This window comes from Bos taurus, chromosome 23 (genome assembly GCF_002263795.3).
Source record: "Bos taurus isolate L1 Dominette 01449 registration number 42190680 breed Hereford chromosome 23, ARS-UCD2.0, whole genome shotgun sequence".
NCBI classification, from domain to species: Eukaryota; Metazoa; Chordata; class Mammalia; order Artiodactyla; family Bovidae; genus Bos; species Bos taurus.
The window spans coordinates 15778001-15796494 of NC_037350.1; the positions used below are offsets into that span (position 1 = coordinate 15778001).

The following is an 18494-nucleotide window of genomic DNA, read 5'->3' on the forward strand; positions in this document are numbered from 1 at the left end:
ACAATGACTGATTTTCTATATGCTTATGGAAACACAACTCATGACTTGTTTTGCATTTCTCTTGTTATTACAGAACTGGAACATTTAGAAAAAGGGGGAAAAAGTAAAAAAGAAATCACCCATAGTTCTACTGCTTCCCCCAAACAACTGCTGTTAACATTTTGGTATAGTTTCTTCCAGTCTTTTCTCTATGTGTGTGTATATGTCTACGTGTGTACAACAGACAGTTGTCAATGTTTTTTTAATGCTATACATTTATTTAAAAGGTCAAAAGTTTAAAAAGACTAAATATATTGGCTAAGGATATGGAATAACTGGAAGCCCCAAGCTCTTCTGGTAGGAATACAAAAGGAAACAACTATTTTAGATCACAGTTTGTGCTCATGTGCTCAGTCTCTCAGTCTGGCTAACTTTGAGACCCCAGAGCCTGTAGCCCGCCAGGTTCCTCTGCTCATGGAATTTTCCAAGCAAGAATTCTGGAGTGGGTTGTCATTCCCTTCTCCAGTAAATGTATTGTATGAACACTTTTACATCCTAATTTTCTCCTTAACATTACAACATAGGTAATTTTTGTGATATCACGGATTTTTGCAATTGACATTTTTAATGACTACCCAATATTCCATGTACTAGATATAGTATATCTTGCTTAACCATACTCTATTGGGAGACGTTTCAGTTGTTCCAGTTTTGCATCACTATATACCTATCATCACGGACAAAATTTTTCCCTACATTTAGGACAGAGCCTGGAAAAGTGGGATGACCAAAGCAGAGGGTCAGAATATTCTGGAGCCATTTGATTTGACACCTTTAGCCAAGATGCTTTCTGAAGGGAGAATTTATCACACGGCAAGGTCATCAACAGGCAAGAACACACCCATTTAGACCCACTGCTATCATGTAGGGGCACCACTCTCTCTTATTTTTTCTTGGCCACACCACACACCACGCAGGGTCTTAGTTCCCTGACTAGGGATCAAACCCTCAGGCCCTGCAGTGGAAGTGGAATCTTAATCACTGGACCACAAGGGAAGTCCCTGTTAGGTATCTTTTTATATGTCTAAGTCATGTTACCTTTTGCAGACTGTTCTTTTTTGGCTGCTGATCCCCTTTCCAACAACATTGTTGCTTCCTTTTGGGAGGTTACCTCTCCCTTAGTGCAAATCGAGGAGCCAACTCGCAGCATGGAAACCAGAGCATCTGGCCTGACCATTCCAACCATGCCGTCGGTCCTTCTGCTCAGCCCCTGGGCACTTTGTCAGTTTCTGCTCATTTCCAAAACTAGTTTTCCAGCCTTTCTGATGAGTCTATGGGTTCCCAACCTTCTTCCAATAAATTCCTTTTGCCTTATATTGGACAATCTGTTTCTGTTGCTAACAGAACCTTGAAAATATTGATACCTCGCCAACTTACTGCTTTTCAAATTGCAAGTCAGGACACTTTACTGGGTCATGAAGTCATGAAGCTAATCTTGACCAACGTTTTTAAAAAATGAAACAACAACAGAATAAAAAAGCTAAGTAAAGGGAAGTATTGTCTAGTTAATGAAACTCGTTTGTTTTATGTATACATATATGTGTGTGTATGTGTGCATAAGAAATAGGTTAAAACGAAGACATGTCTAATTTTGAAAAACATTGCCCTTATTGAACTTGAATAACTTGAGAATAAAGAATAATCAAGAGTAATCTCTCCTAGATGTATTATCTATTTCTCCCCAAATCTTTAGTACTTAGGAAAATGTACTTCCTTTCCAAGAGAACAGTATATTTCAAGGTCCACCCACCATTTTATCTCTATTAATAGCTTGACATCTCCACCCACCCTTTACTTGATGATACTTAATGATAATGGACATCTTTTCCTCTTGGTCTTTAAATGTCTGTTAATGGCACCAATATTCTGCCACCCACCTAGGCTGAAATATCCCGCAGTAGTCTAGTCCTTGAACTCTCCTCTATTCATTTACTGACTACCTACTGTATCCCAGAAGGACAGAAGACGAGAGAGCAGCAAACGATAACACGTGGCCACATACTTCATCTTTGAAGTACACGTGGTACCCAACAGGGAAGATCATGGCGATTTCACAGTGCCAGTGACTCTTCATACCTTCCTACCAAATAACTACTAACTTCAAAATATTTTGCCAAATCACCCCCCTTGTTTCCGTTCCTACTGCATCACCCTAGTTTCAATCCTTTTTATTTTGTGTAGGCTCTCTCTTGCCTACTGCCCTACTGAAATCTATTCTGATCACGTCACTTCTTTGCTCACAAGTTTTCAATGATGGACTTTCCTGGTGGTCCAGGGGTTATGAATCTGCCTGCCAATGCAGGGGACACGGGTTTGGCCCCTGGTCCAGAAGATTTCACACGCCATGGGGCAACGAAGCCCATGCACCACTACTGAGCCCTTGTACCTAGAGCCTGTGCTCCACAGCAAGAGAAGACAGACATCACAATGAGAAGCCCAGGCACCGTAATGGAGAGAAGCTCCCACTGGCCACAACTACAGAAAGCCTGTGAGCAGGAACGAAACCCCAGCACAGCCTAAGTCTTCAGTGGCTTCCCATCATCTCCTAAACGACTCCAAACTCTCCAACCCAACAGTGTTGATTTGGCTTCTCCACCACTGCTCCAAAGTTTCTTTCTAGCTGCATTTCCACTAATCCACAGTCCACCGGGTCCTCTCTTCCCAACCACATAACTGTGTGAGGCCTGATCTTCTTCATACAAATCAATCAAAACAATATACTGAAACAGACTGAAGCAGGAGCAGATATGAGAACCCAGCTGTCTTCTATTAAGCCGGGCATTAAAGAGATTTTTGAAAAATGTAAAACAAGGCCACACTGCACATTTTTTTGTTTTGGAAAATACAGTTATTATCTTATTAAAAATATGATGCTATGTTAACATGCAATGATTTTTATTGTTACTTTAAAGGAATTAATAAACATTTTTAAAATTTTGCACTTAACACTTTTTATTAGAAGTCAAACGTCGGTAGCTACCACTTTGAAAAGCAAAAACTCTTTGGGATTCTAAATCATTTTTAAGGGTGTAAAGTGATCCTGAGATCAGAAAGCTCGAGAACTGCTGCCTGAGATCTAACAAGTCAGTTAAAGCATACACGGGGTCTCTGAAATGCCCCAGACTTCCCCCCTTACTCATGTTTTTTAACTCCCTGCCCCAGTCTGTTGCTGGAGTTTTTAAACCATTAAAAAAATAAGTAGTGGTAATAGCAGAGACATTACTTTGCCAACAAAGGTCCATATAGTCAAAGCTATGGTTTTTCCAATAGTCATGTATGGATGTGAAAGTTGGACTATAAAGAAAGCTGAGCACCGAAGAATTGATGGTTTTGAACTGTGGTGTTGGAGGAGACTCTTGAGAGTTCCTTGGACTGCAAAGAGATCAAACCAGTCAATCCTAAGGAAATCAACCCTGAATATTCATTGGAAAAACTGATGCTGAAACTGAAGCTCCAATACTTTGGCCACCTGATTTGAAGAGCCGACTCATTAGAAAAGACCCTGATGCAGGGAAAGATAGAAAGTGGGAGGAGAAGGGGATGACAGAGGATGAGATGGTTGGATGGAATCACTGACTCAAAAAAAAAAAAAGGAATCACTGACTCAATGGACATGAGTTTGAGCAAGCTCTGGGAGCTGGTGAAGGACAGGGAAGCCTGGTGTGCTGCAGTCCATGGGGTCACAAAGAATCAGACATGACTGAGCGACTGAACAACATATGAAGAATAATTATTATTACAGAAATAATAATGACTATGGAAACAGTCGCTCAGTCTTGTCTGACTCATTGCGACCCCATGAACTGCAGCCTACCAGGCTCCTCCGTCCATGGGATTTTCCAGGCAAGGGTATTAGAGTGGGAAGCTTCCCTGGTGGCTCAGAGGTTAAAGCGTCTGCCTGCAATGCGGGAGACCTGGGTTCGATCCCTGGGTCGGGAAGACCCCCTGGAGAAGGAAATGGCAACCCACTCTAGTATTCTTGTCTGGAGAATCCCATGTACGGAGGAGCCTGGAGGGTTACAGTCCACGGGGTTGCAAAGAGTCGGACACAACTGAGCGACTTCACTTTCACTTTCATAGAAACAGTCATTAGTTGTACTAGAATCAATAATAATATAAAGAATAAATAAGCCTGGGGACTTCCCTGGGGGTCCAAGTGTTGAGGTCTCTGCACTTCCACAGCAGGGGGCATGAGTTCCACCCCTGCTTGGGGAACTAAGATCCCATAAGTCATGCAAGGGGGTCAAAAACAACAACAACAAACAGAGTAGGGACTTCCCTGGTGGTCCAGTGGCTAAGACGCAGGGGGCCACAGGTTCGATCCCTTGTCAGGGAATTAGATCCCACACACTGCTACCAAGAGTTCGCTTGCCTCAACTAAAGATCTCGTGTGTTCAGAAAGATGGTAACAATGACCCTATATCCAAGACAGCAAAAGAGACACAGATGAAAAGAACAGACTTTTAGACTCTGTGGGAGAAGGTGAGGGTGGGATTATTTGAGAGAACATTGAAACATGTATATTACCATATGTGAAATAGATTGCCAGTCCAAGTCTGATACATGAAACAGGGCACTCAAAGCCAGTATGCTGGGACAACCCAGATGGATGGGATGGGGAGGGAGGTGGGAGGGGGGTTCTGGACAGGGGGACACATGTACACCCGTGGCTGATTCATGTCAATGCATGGCAAAAAACACCACAATATTGTAATTAGTCTTCAATTAAAATAAATTAATTTTTTTAAAAAGATACCGTGTGCCGCAACTAAGACTTGGTGCAGCCAAGTAAATAAGTATATATATTAAAAAAAAAGAATAAATAAGCCTAATAATTGCCATAGGCTTTCAGCTTAGAAAAAAAAAACTCAGATATTCAGAGAAGAAAAAGATACAGAAACAACCATTACTTAAAACTGCTCCTGAATGTCTTCCCATCAAGTCCACTCCTCTTTCATTTTTCTCAAATGGCACCTATGCAGAGACGTTCCTGGTAAATCCATCCACAAGAAACCATTCCTTCCTCCAGATTCCCACAGCACTGTCACTCCAACCTTTCCTGCCAGCCAGGAAACCAGTAAGAGTCCATAAGTGAATGCATACTGAATTCCTAAATATGCACACTGAACTATCACAAATTCAGTACTGTCCACTGGAGGAGGTCCCCAACAGCCTCAGAAAACCACTTACATGGGTTTCATATGATGTGAGCCCTTCCCCAAACTCAGCATAATGTTCCACCAAAGACGCGGCCATCTGTCTCCATGAAAACAGCTATGCTGGAGATCCTTAGATGATGTCCAAGCCGTGCACACTGCGTTTTATGAGCAGTTTAAGGAGACCTTAATAGTAACGTCGATGTGTTTTGCTTTTACACTGACTGTGAACCCAACACAGCACAAAACGTGGCTCTAGGGCTTCTCTACCCCACTCCAGTAGTCTTGCCTGGAGAATCCCATGGACGGAGGAGCCTGGAAGGCTGCAGTCCATGGGGTCGCCAAGAGTCAGACACAACTGAGCGACTTCACTTTCACTTTTCCCTTTCATGCATTGGAGAAGGAAATGGCAACCCACTCCAGTGTTCTTGCCTGGAGAATCCCAGGGACAGGGGAGCCTGGTGGGCTGCCGTCTATGGGGTCGCACAGAGTCGGACGTGACTTAGCAGCAGCAGCAGGAGCAGCAGCAGCAGCAGCAGCAGGGCTTCTCTGGTGGCTCAGGAGTAAAAGAATCCACCTGCCAAATGCAGGAGACGGGTTCCACCCCTGGGTCAGGCAGATCCCACATGCTGCCACAGAGGAGCTAAGCCCATGCGTCACAGCTCTTGAGTCTGAGCTCTAGATCCTGGGGATGTGAAGACTGAGCCCTCACACCACAACTACTGAAAAACCCGTGCCCTACAGCCCACGCTCCATGACAGGAGAAGCCACCACAACGAGAGAGCAGCCCCCACTCTCCACAACTGGAGAAAATCCTGCGCAACAGTGAAGACCAAGGACAACCAATAATGAAATCAACAATAAAAATAAATAAAATGTGGTTCTACTGTCAATGAGGAATGGATAAGCCCTCTGAGGATTACAGATATTGTTGGAGAGACATGCCAGGTGGCTGGGCCATGAGTCCTGCATCGATGCAGTCCTGTCCTCTGGGCAGGGTGCGTGGCCGCCACCCTGGGCTGGGGCTGCTGCCCATCCTGGGCTGGAGTATCTGGAAGGTGAAGGTTGCAGGGCCAGCACTAGGACCCAGCTTCACCACCAACTCCAGAGGTGTGCCGCAGCCACTGCCCTGGTGCCACACCCCTGCCAAGGAGAGAAAGGAAAATGGGGGGAGAGGGGAGGAGCTGGAAGAAAAGCTTGTTTGCACCATGTTGCAGTTAGGGCGGCTGTGGTTGGGCTGATTCATCCAGGGCTCCCCAGAAAGGTCAGGGCCCCAGCCCCACCTAGCAGAGCTCACATCGCCACCACCCACCCCTGCTTCCTGGGTAGCTACAACACCTGACCTGCCTGCTGGGGCAGGGCGGGGTCCTCCTGGTTCCTTCCCTGCCATCTTGCTTGGCTTAGGGGACAAGCCTGCAGCTCCAGCCAGGAGCACCGAAGTTTGGGGGAGGCTTTGGGACATACAGAGGCAGCTCAGGGATCTACCTGCCTGTTCTCCCCCATCCTAATGCTGTGTTCAGGATGTCTCGACAGGGAACCTGTGGTCCACTCACACTCCTTGGTGGGAGTGCCCTCCAAAGTGCACATTCACACACACACACATACACACACAGTGTGCATGGAAGGTCCGACTCCAGTATGGCTGAGTTCCTTCATCGCTCACCTGAAACCATCACAACATGTTTAATTGGCTATACCCAATATCAACTTATTAAACCTTTTTTTTAACTAAAAAATATAAAAAGAAGTCTGACTCCAGTCAGAGTTCTTTCAGCCACTGGGCTCTCAACACTGACCGGCTGTATGACCTTGGGCAAGTTATTTAACCTCTGTGCCTCAGTTTCTCTACCTGCAAAATAAGGAAACCTCAGAGGATTCTTGTAAGGAATAAATGAGAAACAAGTTAATAAATATCCACATTTACTATCAATTTCCATGAGCTTCCCAGGTGGCATAGTGGTAAAGAATCCACCTGCCAGTGCAGGAGATGCAAGAGATGTGTGTTCAATCCCTGGATTGGGAAGATCCCTTGGAGGAGGAAATGGCAGCCCACTCCTGTATTCTTGCCTGGAGGGTCCCATGGACAAAGGAGCCTGGTGGGCTACAGTCCATGAGGTTGCAAAGAGCTGGATACCAGCACACACACACCCAGAACACATTAGAAATTTATTTACACATGGTACATATTACACATAGGCACTTCCCACAGTCCCCAGCACATGGAAGTATTGTGCAAACATGTGCTCTATTATCCCAACATCTTCGCTGCCACCTGTCTGCAAAGAAATGAAGGTTCAGAGAAAATCCACACAATAGATTCCTACAACACCCAACTCTAGGAGCTGCACGTGAGGTGAAGCAGGGGACACGCAAGACTTCTGAGGACCACCCAGGAGGCACCAAGCTCATGTCCAGTGGCTATAAAGAGAGTTTTGAGTTAGAGCCCAAGAGGTTGGGCCCTGGTCAGAAAAAACTCTTGTTTCCTTGGAGACCAAGAGACCCAACAGGAAGAACTCTGCTTGGTCCTAGAGGCAGAATTCTAAGAAAAGATGGTGGCCACCCCTAAGACCAGCAGGTACCAGCTGACGGAAAACAAAAAGACACTGGAAACCATTTGAATGTTCTACACTCTGGCCTACGCTCAGCCACCCAGTACATCTGAGAGTGCGTAACCCTAAGATCCCCGCATACTGTGATGAAAATAGATTCCATCTCTGAACAGTCTCCCGGTCTGTGGTTCTGTAGTAGATCCTGCTTAGAGAAAAGGGAACAGGACTGGAAGGAAAGCAAAAAGCAGTCCTGACCCCCGGGGCCATGTGCGGGGAGGAAAAAAACACTCTTCCCTCCATAATCCAAAGACAGCTTGTGATATCCACTTGCCAGAGAGGAGTAAATCCTCCCTGGGGTCTTATTCCAGGCTGTTTCCTCAGCACCCAGCAGAGTCAGCTTAATAAACAGGAGCTTAGGAAGAAGAGTCTGTGAAGAGCAGAGAGATGCCTTCTGGGGGACATGCCGCCTGGCTGGGAGTGCCCTCTGTACCCCATCCTCCCGTCCCCTGGCCCTTCCTCCCTCCTCCCACAGCCTCTAACACCCCCAGCTGGAGCCCAAGCTCTGCATCTGTCGGAGGCCCTGCTCCTGGCTTCCTTTCCCAGAACCCGGGGGCCCCCAGGGGAGGGGCTGGGAGGTGCAGCCTGGAGGGAAGACGACAGAGAACAGGAGGCAGGACGAGCTGGAGCAGACAGTGCGGGGGCCAGAACTGGGAGTTTCTGGGACAGTCCCAATTTCAAGTATTCTGTCCAACGGTCTGACCACAGGCCAGAACTGTGGGCCGATTTTTATTCTAGAAAAGATGATGAGATGAAGTCATTGGTGGGATGGCGAGCAAAGATACCAGGGCTGCCCTCTCGTTGCTGGATGGCCCCCACGCCCAGCCCCTGGAGCTCAGGCTGGGGCATGATCGTGAGGATGATATGATGGTGACAGAAGTGTCACATGTAAGGGTGTATGACCTGCTTGGTAGTTGGCAGGGCTGTGAGCGTATTATCTCCTAAGCCTGGTGCAGAGCATGGGCCCGGAAGCGTCGGCCCCTTAACTCTGTGTAACCACTTTGTGCCCCGGCTTCCTCGTCTACATAAAGGCATCACAAGGGACTTCCTTGGTGGTTAAGAATGCCCCTGCCAATGCAGGGGATAGGGGTCCATCCCAGGTCCGGGAAAACTCCACGGGCCACAGGGCAACTTAGCTTGTATGCCACAAACACTGAAGTCTGGGCACCCGAAAGCCCACACTCCACAAGAGAAACCACCACAAGAGGCTCGTGCACAACTAGAGTAGCCCCCAGCTCACCACCTGCCCCCCTTACCCCCGCCACAACTAGACCCAGGAGCAGCAGCAAATACCCGGTGCAGCCAAAAAGAACAAAAAAGGCATCATGATAGTATGTCCCTCACAAAGCTGCTGCTGCTGCTGCTAAGTCGCTTCAGTTGTGTCCGACTCTGTGCGACCCCATAGATGGCAGCCCACCGGGCTCCCCCATCCCTGGGATTCTCCAGGCAAGAACACTGGAGTGGGTTGCCATTTCCTTCTCCAATACAGGAAAGTGAAAAGTGAAAGTGAAGTCGCTCAGTCGTGTCTGACTCTTAGAGACCCCATGGACTGCAGCCTACCAGGCTCCTCCGTCCATGGGATTTTCCAGGCAAGAGTACTGAAGTGGGGTGCCATCGTCTTCTCCGCACAAAGCTGCCAGGAGGACACAAAAAGATCCGATCTGGATATTATAAAGTGCTCAGGAGTGTCAGGACAATTAATCCACACAATGACTCGGTGAGGAAGGGGCTACCGTTACGCCCACTTGACTGGTAAGGAAACAATTTCACACAGCCAAGAAGGGGCCAAGCTTGGACTCAATCCAGGGTGGTTTCTGTCTTGAGTCCAGGCTCTGAGCCACTCCACTAGAGAATGCACGGGTTAGGTGGTCACGTGCACAAATCAGACAGGCAAAGGGCCACGACAGACTTCCAGCTCCGAAACTGTCCTGCTGCTTAACCCTCGGTGCCTTGCCTTGCTCCTTCCATACAGTGGACCTCCCGCCTCACAGGATGCTGGGTGAGGGGTGGGGAGTGCTTGCAAAAGGCCCATTAAGGAGCCTCTCTCTGGGCGTGGCCTCCATGGCGCCCCCTGGCCCCAAGGTTTGTAACTGCACTCTCTGCCCTGGCACATGGTAAGCCCGGCCTGCCCTGAGGGGTCGGGGAACCCCAGCGGTTCTGGGCATTTCTAAAGGTCTGAGAGGCTAGAACGCAGATCTGGGCCAACAACGAGGCACCAGGCAACCCTTTGCCGCTCCCTCCTTCCTGGGGACAACGCCTGGGCCCCGGCTGGCTCTCCTTAGGAGTGGCTGTTCTAGGGTGGTTCTAAGCACGGTGGGAGAACTGGGCAGGTTGCTGAGGACAAATAGTTTATGAGAGATGCGGTTTTGGAGGACCTTAAAAAAAGATGACATGTTGCGGGTGTCATGGCCTTGAAGGCTATGAAAGGCCACGCTCACAGGGCTGCTGGACTTTCCCTCGGCTCCTAACGCGGGTCCTTCTATCTTCAGGACAAAGGAAGACCAGGGAGAGGAAAGAGCAGGAGGGGAGGGAGGGCATCCCGGACCTGGGAAGGGAGCCTGCCCTAGCCGGGAAAGGAGCCTATCCCAGGGGCCCAGGCCTGCACGTTCTGACCCGAGCCACGAGGAGACCTGCGAGCACATTTCATGGGGACGGTGCTGGGTCAAGAGTGGCTCTCTGAGCCCTGGTGTGTTCACAGCTGGGGATGGGGTCGGGGAAAGGCCCCAGGAAACCAAGCTGGTAGCTGGAGGACCAAGTGGCGCTCTTCAGCCCATCCAGCAGCCTTGGAGCCACGCGCTGGGCAACAACGCCACCTGGTGGACACATGGGGAGGTAAGTGAAGTGCAAGTCTCAGTCGTGTTGGACTCTCTGCGACCCCATGGACTGTAGCCCGCCAGGCTCCTCTGTCCATGGGATTCGCAAGGCAAGAATACTGGAGTAGGAAGCCATTCCCTCCCCCAGGGTATCTTCCCAACCCAGGGATCGAACCTAGGTCTCCCGCATTGCAGGCGGATTCTTCACCATCTGAGCCACCAGGGAAGCCCAAGAATACTGGAGTGGGTAGCCTATCCCTTCTCCAGGGGACTTCCCGATCCAGGAATTGAGCCGGGGTCTCCTGCATTGCAGGCGGATTCTTTACCAGCTGAGCTATCAGGAAAGTCCTGGGGAGGTAAGCCAGTCAATAATCGCATGGGAGGCTTAGAGGCTTAGAGGGAGTTTGAGGGCTTCCCCTGGCAGAAGCCTCACCTGAGCATGTGCTCTAGACACCCCTAGATGAGGAACTCACTTCTGCATAAAGAAGATTAGGCAGTTATTTGTTAATAAGTGTTTAGGCTTTGTGGAAATCTGCCTCTACCAGTCCCCTACCTGGGGGCTTCCAAAGGCAGCCTTTCAAATGTCTGAACACAGCTACAATAACCCTCCTAAATCTTCTCCCCATTTGCCTCAAACTTTCAGAGTTGTTTAGCACCCACTTAATCTTCCTTCCCTTTCCCTCAGTTATATGGTTGTCTTTTCTCTTTTTGGCCTTACAGAGTCCTGTGAGATCTTAGTTGTTCCTTGGACCAGGGATTGAATCTGGGCCCTTGGCAGTGAGAGCGCAGGGTCCTAACCTCTGGACCCCCAGGGAATTCCATCCTTTTTAATATTAACTTCCAGAGAATCCCTCTTCCAACTCTATATGCAGGCCACCTCCCTCCCCACACTAGCGGAACCATTTTAAAGCATTTTTGGATTGGGATTTCCCTGGTGGTCCAGCAGTTAAGACACCCAAGTTCCACAGCAGGGGGGACAGGTTCAATTCCTTGTCAGGGAACTAAGATCTCTGCATGCCACGCAGCTCAGCAAACAACAACAACAAGAAACCTTGGGATCTCAACTTCCTACTGTGCAGGGTCTGTGTTCAGGAAGTTGATGCTCTGATCTGAGGATTAAATAGACATCTAGAGCACAGGCTCTGAAATCAGACCAGGGTTCAAATCTGGGTTCTGCCACTTACTAGCTCAGGTAAGCTTCTAAGCCTTTCTGAAATTCAGTTTCTTCATCTGTAAATTGAGACTAGAAGCATTTACTAGTTGGCATTATGGTGAATGTGAAATGAGATAAGGCATGTAGAACAGCTCCTGGCAACATCATTCAGCTCCTAAGTGGCCACTATAACCGCATTTTCTAGTGTTTGGGGCTGTAGTGAGTGCTGTGGGCAAGAGTAAGTTGAAAGGGCAGAGATGAAAAGAAGACTTTGTGGAGTTAGCTAGCCAAACAACACAAATCCCAGCACAAAATCCAACAAATGAGTACCGTGTTGCAATCCCCTTTCCAGGGGGGTCTCTGACCACCTCCACAGTCACCCTACCCACCTACACACACACACACACACACAGAGTACAGGAGCAGGCCCTGACAGCTCTTTGAAACTCAGAGGGTTTAAAATTTAAATGTCTTTGAGGGCAAGAGAAACACACCAAAACAAACACACCTCCGCACAGCAGAGAAAGGGAAACTTGGCAGGGGCCCCAGAACTTTCTTCACCCCCAGCCCTCCCTAAACTTCCTCTTGTGGTTTCAAGAGTACAACCTGTTCTCAAGCAAAAGAACGGCGCCTGGGGCAGTGGGCTGGGGCATGCCAAGGCTTCCATCACACCCCACCCTACAGGAGGAGGAGGGGGTGTGTGTGCAGTGGAGCTGCCTGGAGGTCCACACAGTTCTGATCTTCACATCCTGCTTACCTGTGTGACCACCCTCTACCCTCAACTCCCAGCATCAATACCCATCCCTCCCCACTCCCCCTCCTAGTCTGACTACAGGCAGAGAGGGACAGCCTCTGAGCCTCCCTAGATCTGTTTAGAGGCCTCCTGTGAGAAATCTAGTTCCAGAAAGATAATGGAAAAACAGCAGGAATCCATGGAGCCTCTGCCCTGTGGCCTGGCTGGCACCATGGGTAAGTCCCAGTCCGCCTAGAGGGACGCATCTCAGATGTGCAGATGCAGTTTTGGGGATGCCCTCTGGGATCCAGCAGCTATGAGGAAGAAAGGTGCATATCTTAAATTGCTTAAGGTCACTCCCTGATCATCTTCCTGACTAAGCTACCAAGTTGGGGGTCCAGAACGGTTTCTGCTCTTCTTAAAGATTCCCAACAAAAGAAGTGTCTTGGTTTCCCATCTCCCTAGATTCTGGCACATCACCTCCATGCATCTTTCCTGCATCAAACCTTGGTTTATTCCTCTTTGTGAGTGAGGCTTACTCAGGAGAACACACACACACACGCACACGGTCATTAGGAAGGGATACAAGCTCTGTATAGTCCCCACAACTCTGATCCAGGCCTGCTGGGGCTCCCTGTAAATAGCGCCTGCACCCACTCAGCTAACAAGTTGCTCTTCTCTGCATCATTTGAGATACAAGACCACAGACTCCCTTTGGGAAATTCCTAAGCCCCTGGCTTAAGGGTGCATTCCATGTGGTCAATCAAGGAGGTGGGCTAGCCCAGTGGTTAAGAACAGGGCCTCCCAAGTCAAGTAACCTGGGTTTAAATCCCAACCCTGTCCTCTGGAAAATTATCTCCCCCAGGCCCGAATTTCCTCATCTGTAAGATGGGATATCCCATGGACAGAGGCGGCTGGCGGGCTACAGTCCATGGGGCCGCAAAAAAGTTGAATATGACTTAGCGAGTAAACAACAAAGATGGAGATAATACTAGTGTTCACCTCACAGGACTGTTGGGAGGATTAAAGGAGACATTACACCTAAAACATCTGGAAGAGTACCTGACGGTGCTATATAAGCCTTAGCTAGTATTCTGAACCCTTGAGGGAAGGAAATGGGAAAGAGAAGGCACTTGGGACCGCGGAGGTCATGGTCTCAAAGACTGGGCAGAGACTGGGATCTTGGTGGAATCCTCAGAGATGCTTTCGATCCTGAATTCCAGGGGAGTAGAAGCTCTGACTTGTTTGCCATTATGTCCCCACTATTTAGCCTGTGCAGATAGTGGGGTCTCAGCAGACAGCTGAATGAATTCATAAATTGTTGTGTCAGCCATCTCTCAAGTGAGCCTGGGAATTGAAAATGCAGAAGCAGCAGCAGGAAAACAATGGCAGATCCACTTCTTTTCACTCACGTCTAGTGCCAAGGAGAACTGAGCTGGGGGCTTAGATTTGTTACAGGAAACAGTCTTAGCATCCAGGGGTGGGGGGTGGGTACCCCAGCATTGTGTGGACTGTTATATCACCCCTGGGGTGGACTCTCCCTGCTGCACCTACTTGGGAATTTCTGGGGTCCTGGGAACCAACCCAGACACACGCCTTTCCCAGAATCCATCCTGTTCATTCCTGTCTCTTCTTCGTGTCTAGACAGCAGGGTTAAAGAGAGCAGCAGCAGCTGTTTCTGTGTCCCCATTTCCCAATGCCCACCACCTCAGCAGGGTTCAGTCCAGCTCTGTAGAATGAGTAAGTTGCCCACGAAGACCCTACAACTTTTCTGCCTGCTGACTTTCCATCATTGAGAACCCAACTTAAATGTCCTCTTCTCTCTGAAGCCTTCCCAGCCACCCCAACTTGGCAGCTTGTCTCTGTTGTTCTATGACTCAGGCGAGATCACGGTGGATGAATAACACCACTGTGCCCTCAGCATCCCAGCCAAATCCCAGACACACAGTAGGTGCTCAATGTTTGCCGATGAATACAGTAAGGCTCCCTCAGTAACAGCAACCAATCTCTTCAGTTATTCCTCTTGTTGACACAGTAAAAGACACAGAAGAGGCTAGAGCCATCACTTGTGGATAGATGCCATCTACCCATCAGACACCAGAGAGACCACCACTGCGAGACCCCTCTTTCCGGTCCTGTCCTCCAGCCTGCTCCCCCGGCCCTGGCTGGCAGGAGGACCCCAAGGCTCCCTGCCCACCCTAGTTCTGCCCTCCCTCCGTCTCCCAGCCCATATCTGAGGTATGCAGAACGACAACAGACAGCCCAGTGACCTCACTGGGCTTCCAGTTCAGCTTGGAGGGGGACTGTGCGGACACAGAAAAAGCGGAGAGATTTGGAGGGGCTTCTCTGCCCTTCAGCCACGTGCAACTCAGATAGAAAGTGAGTTGAGCTTTGAGAGACAACGGGAGGTGATGAGACACGGTGACCTCTTTAACCACCGCCCCCCATCCCCGATCCCCCGCCAGTCTCAGCTTGGAGGTTCCAGGAAAGCGGGGTGTCGCTGACACCCATCTATCTCGGTTTCTCCAGCCCTCAAGCCTACCTTCTCGGCAGGTGAGCCCCCCGGAGCATCGACCGTGGCCGCACACACTCTCTCCCGCCGCCTCTGGCTTCTGTCTGGGGAGGTGTGTGTGTGTGGGGGGGTCGCCACCTCCAGCCTTGGGGAGGGGCGTGCACCCCTCCCCCAGGCGCCCAAACAGAACCAGCCTCCGCCGCCGCAGACGCGGCGTGTTTACAAAGTCGGCGCCTAGCCGCCAATCCCGAGTTTAAAGCTGGGCAGGAAGTGGGGAAGAGGGGGCGGGGGAGACAAAGGGGCTGGGTGCTCCGCTCTGCGAAGGTTTGGGCCCCGACTCCTCCCGGCGGCTCGCCAGGCGCCGCGACCCTGACCCTCAGACCCCGCCCCACGCGTCCCACGCGCCCCAGGTGAGGGGGTGATGGGGGTGCCCCCCAGGCACAGGTGCTCCCGGCGGGCAGGCGCGGCGCAGGTTTCCAGACATCGGCCTCTGAGCATTTTCCACTCATCCGTTCGCCACGCAGGAAATAAACAACATTAGGCGTTGTTTCTTGACCTCTTACTCTACGCCTGCACAATCATAGACCCTTCGTCTGTATTAGCTCACCCCCAACCCCCATCCATCTCATTCCATACTAGTTTTACAAGAGAGGAAACTGAGGCACAGTGAAGTCAGGCAATGTATCCGAAGACCCAGAGCTGGCGAGTTCTGGGGTTCAAATCCAACCTCTGCGTCCTGCCAGACACTCGCAAACAGGGGTGCACGGAAGACCCTCCCCCCCATCCTGAGGAGGCTGACCCGCGAGCGAACCACAGATAACCACAGGCACCGCGTGGACGCAACGGCCTGGGAGGGAGACGGGCCAGCGACAGCCTCCAGCCAGCAGCGCCTTCAGGCTCACCCGCAAACACCTGCAGATTCACAAAGGGCGAGAGGGCAGCGTGATGCACCGGAACACCGGAACTGGATGGCTGTGAAGCTCTAGTTCCAAATGGGGCTCCTGGGACCCCAGCACAAAACAGGGTTTCCCTTCAGATTTCCCTCTCAGGAGAATCACCTGGATACTTAAGAATACAGATTCCCAGGCCCCTCTCCTAGACTGCAAATCATGGGGACCCAGCGGGATCCCACACAACCATCCAGGAAAGTTCGGGGCGTCCCAGAGATGTGCTTTTCATGAAAAAGCGATTTCATTTAAAAACAGGTGTGAAACCTTGGGCTCATTTTCCGGGGCAAACTTCCGGGTCTCACTGAACCCACCGCTCACAAAAGGTCACGTGAGCCGGGGTGGGGGTGGGGGTGGGGGAGGTCACCTTGCGGACCTCGCAAGGCCTCGGAAAGCTCCGCTGGGCGCGCGTCGCCCCGCCCCCTGGCTCTCGCCCCTCCCCGCCCCCTGGCTCTCGCCCCTCCCCGCCCCCTGGCTCTCGCCCCTCCCCGCCCCCTGGCTCCCGCCCCTCCCCGCCCCCTGGCTCCCGCCCCTCCCCGCCCCCTGGCTCCCGCCCGCCCCTCCCCGCCCCCTGGCTCCCGCCCCTCCCCGCCCCCTGGCTCCCGCCCCTCCCCGCCCCGCCCCCTGGCTCCCGCCCCTCCCCGCCCCGCCCCTTAACTACAAGTCCCGTCGTGCCCCGCACTCGCGCACATTACGCCAGGGCAAGATGGCCGACGCGGCGGCCACTGCCGGGGCTGCGGGCTCCGGAACGGTAAGGGCGGGAGGCAGTCGCTGGGCCGGAGCCGAGAGAGTCGGAGCATTCGGCAACTTTCCCCTTACCCTGGCTACGAACCCATACCCAGAAACCCAGCCCCACCCTGAACCCTACGTGGAGGAGGGTCTTTCAGGCCGTACGTGACTCTCCATCTCCCCCCCCCGCGCCATTCTCGAGACTTGGCAGCGGCCTCCGGAGTCGGTGGACCTGTGTACTGATTGGCCCGTTCTTTGTTGGAGGGGGAGGGGTTGGGAACCCGGAACAGCTCCTGATTGGTCCAGTGAGGCCGTTTTCGCCTTCTTATTGGCCCGCTAAAGTTGGGAGGGATTCCCATTTCAAAATAATTTAGGTTTCCTACTTTTTCTGTCGTCTTCTCAGCATCATGTGTTGTTTGTTGCTTTGACTCTCCTCGTTAGTGAAATGGTGTGGAGATGGGAAGAACGAGAAACAGAGATCACTTTTTTTCTGGGAGATGGGCACGAGTTCCAATCCCATCATGCATGTTTTTTCAGCTATATATTCTGAAAATCTGCTAAAATAGAAAAAACAGCCGCTTTGTGTTATGGAATTGTTAAGTGTTAGGTAGGCAGAAAGTTTGTCTCCGAATTTAGAGCCCCTAGGATGCTCAGTTACTGTTCATTTGGCCAAGAGCTATAAATCCAAAGTACCTGTAAGTATTTAGCAAAAGAACCTTTGCTTGCCAGTGACAGTATGTGAGCTCTAATTGCATCATTGTCCAGTGAATAAAAATGTTCTCTGTTTCTGGGCTGCTGATTCACAGAGATCAGGAAGTAAACAGTCCACTAACCCTGCTGATAACTACCATCTGGCCCGGAGGCGAACCCTGCAAGTGGTTGTGAGCTCCCTGCTGACAGAGGCAGGGTTTGAGAGTGCTGAGAAAGCATCTGTGGAAACATTGACAGAGATGCTGCAGAGCTGTAAGTACCAGGAAACGATAGGAAACAGTAGGCCTTCTTCCAGTCAAACATCTGTTCTGTGTCCTGCATCATGATAGCGTTGAAAAGGTTTAAGAAAAGGAAGGACACTGTTAAGCGACTAACAGGCTTTAGAATAAGATAGACCTGGGTGTAAGTTCTCACTCTGCCACTTAATAGCTTGGGTCAACCACTAAACTTCCTGAACCTCAATTTCCTTATGTGTGAAAAGGGGTAATAATTTGCACATTTTGGACTTTTGAGTATAAGTGAGATATATATGTAAAACAGTCAAAGCTGAAAATGTAAGCCCTCAATGACTTGTAGGTGGTATTATTATTACTGTTTGTTCTCTATGCTCAAAGAATTTGCACTTTTATTGGAGAGTCAGGATTAAGTCCCATGAAATAGATGCCACACATTATATAATCAAATGCTATATTATGTGATACAAAGAGTGAGGGAGGATAAGTTTTACAAAATGGAAAAAAAAAAAAAACCCACCACTGCTTTTAAAAGAAAGTATCTTAAGATTTAGGAGCCTGGAATGGTCTCACACAGGGTTGTGCATAATCAATGTATTTCCCTCTTTGGGCCTTGGGTAGGGAAGGGAAGGATGAGATGAGGGATGGGGCATTAAGGTGTTTTGGGAGGAATCAGCCCTGTGAATGGAAGTGAGAGAAAGGTTTAGGTAGAGAGGGAAAAGTTCAAACAAAGAATTGGCCAGCTCAGCAGGGAACCCTGGAGGGATTATTGCCCATCAGAGTTTCTGACAGTAGGCCCCCAAAGCCCTGCCTTTGTAGTCTTGATCAGTCATGGATGTGGGCTGCTCCAGGAAGGGTGTGA

At 50.2% G+C, this 18494-nt stretch overlaps 2 protein-coding genes across 8 annotated transcripts in view; one reads left to right on the top strand and one right to left on the bottom strand.

Annotated features, from left to right (window-relative positions):
* CCND3 (cyclin D3) overlaps positions 1–15241 on the bottom strand; it is a 94592-nt gene extending 79351 nt beyond the window's left edge. For 2 of the 4 annotated variants that reach the window (XM_005223494.4, XM_005223490.4), the window contains exon 1: positions 15043–15241. The gene's annotated coding sequence lies outside the window, so the exon portion shown is untranslated. The remainder of the gene's footprint in view (positions 1–15042) is intronic. The other 2 variants (XM_005223493.4, XM_005223491.4) reach the window with 1 other exon arrangement.
* Positions 15242–16647: 1406 nt separating this feature from the next.
* TAF8 (TATA-box binding protein associated factor 8) overlaps positions 16648–18494 on the top strand; it is a 28250-nt gene continuing 26403 nt past the window's right edge. For all 4 annotated transcript variants that reach the window (XR_009492482.1, XR_009492481.1, NM_001101200.2 and 1 more), the window contains exons 1-2: positions 16648–16710; positions 17495–17651. Coding sequence is in view for 2 of the 4 variants with exons in the window: in NM_001101200.2 (NP_001094670.1) it covers positions 16666–16710; positions 17495–17651 (202 nt within the window). In the remaining 2 variants the exon portion in view is untranslated. The remainder of the gene's footprint in view (positions 16711–17494; positions 17652–18494) is intronic.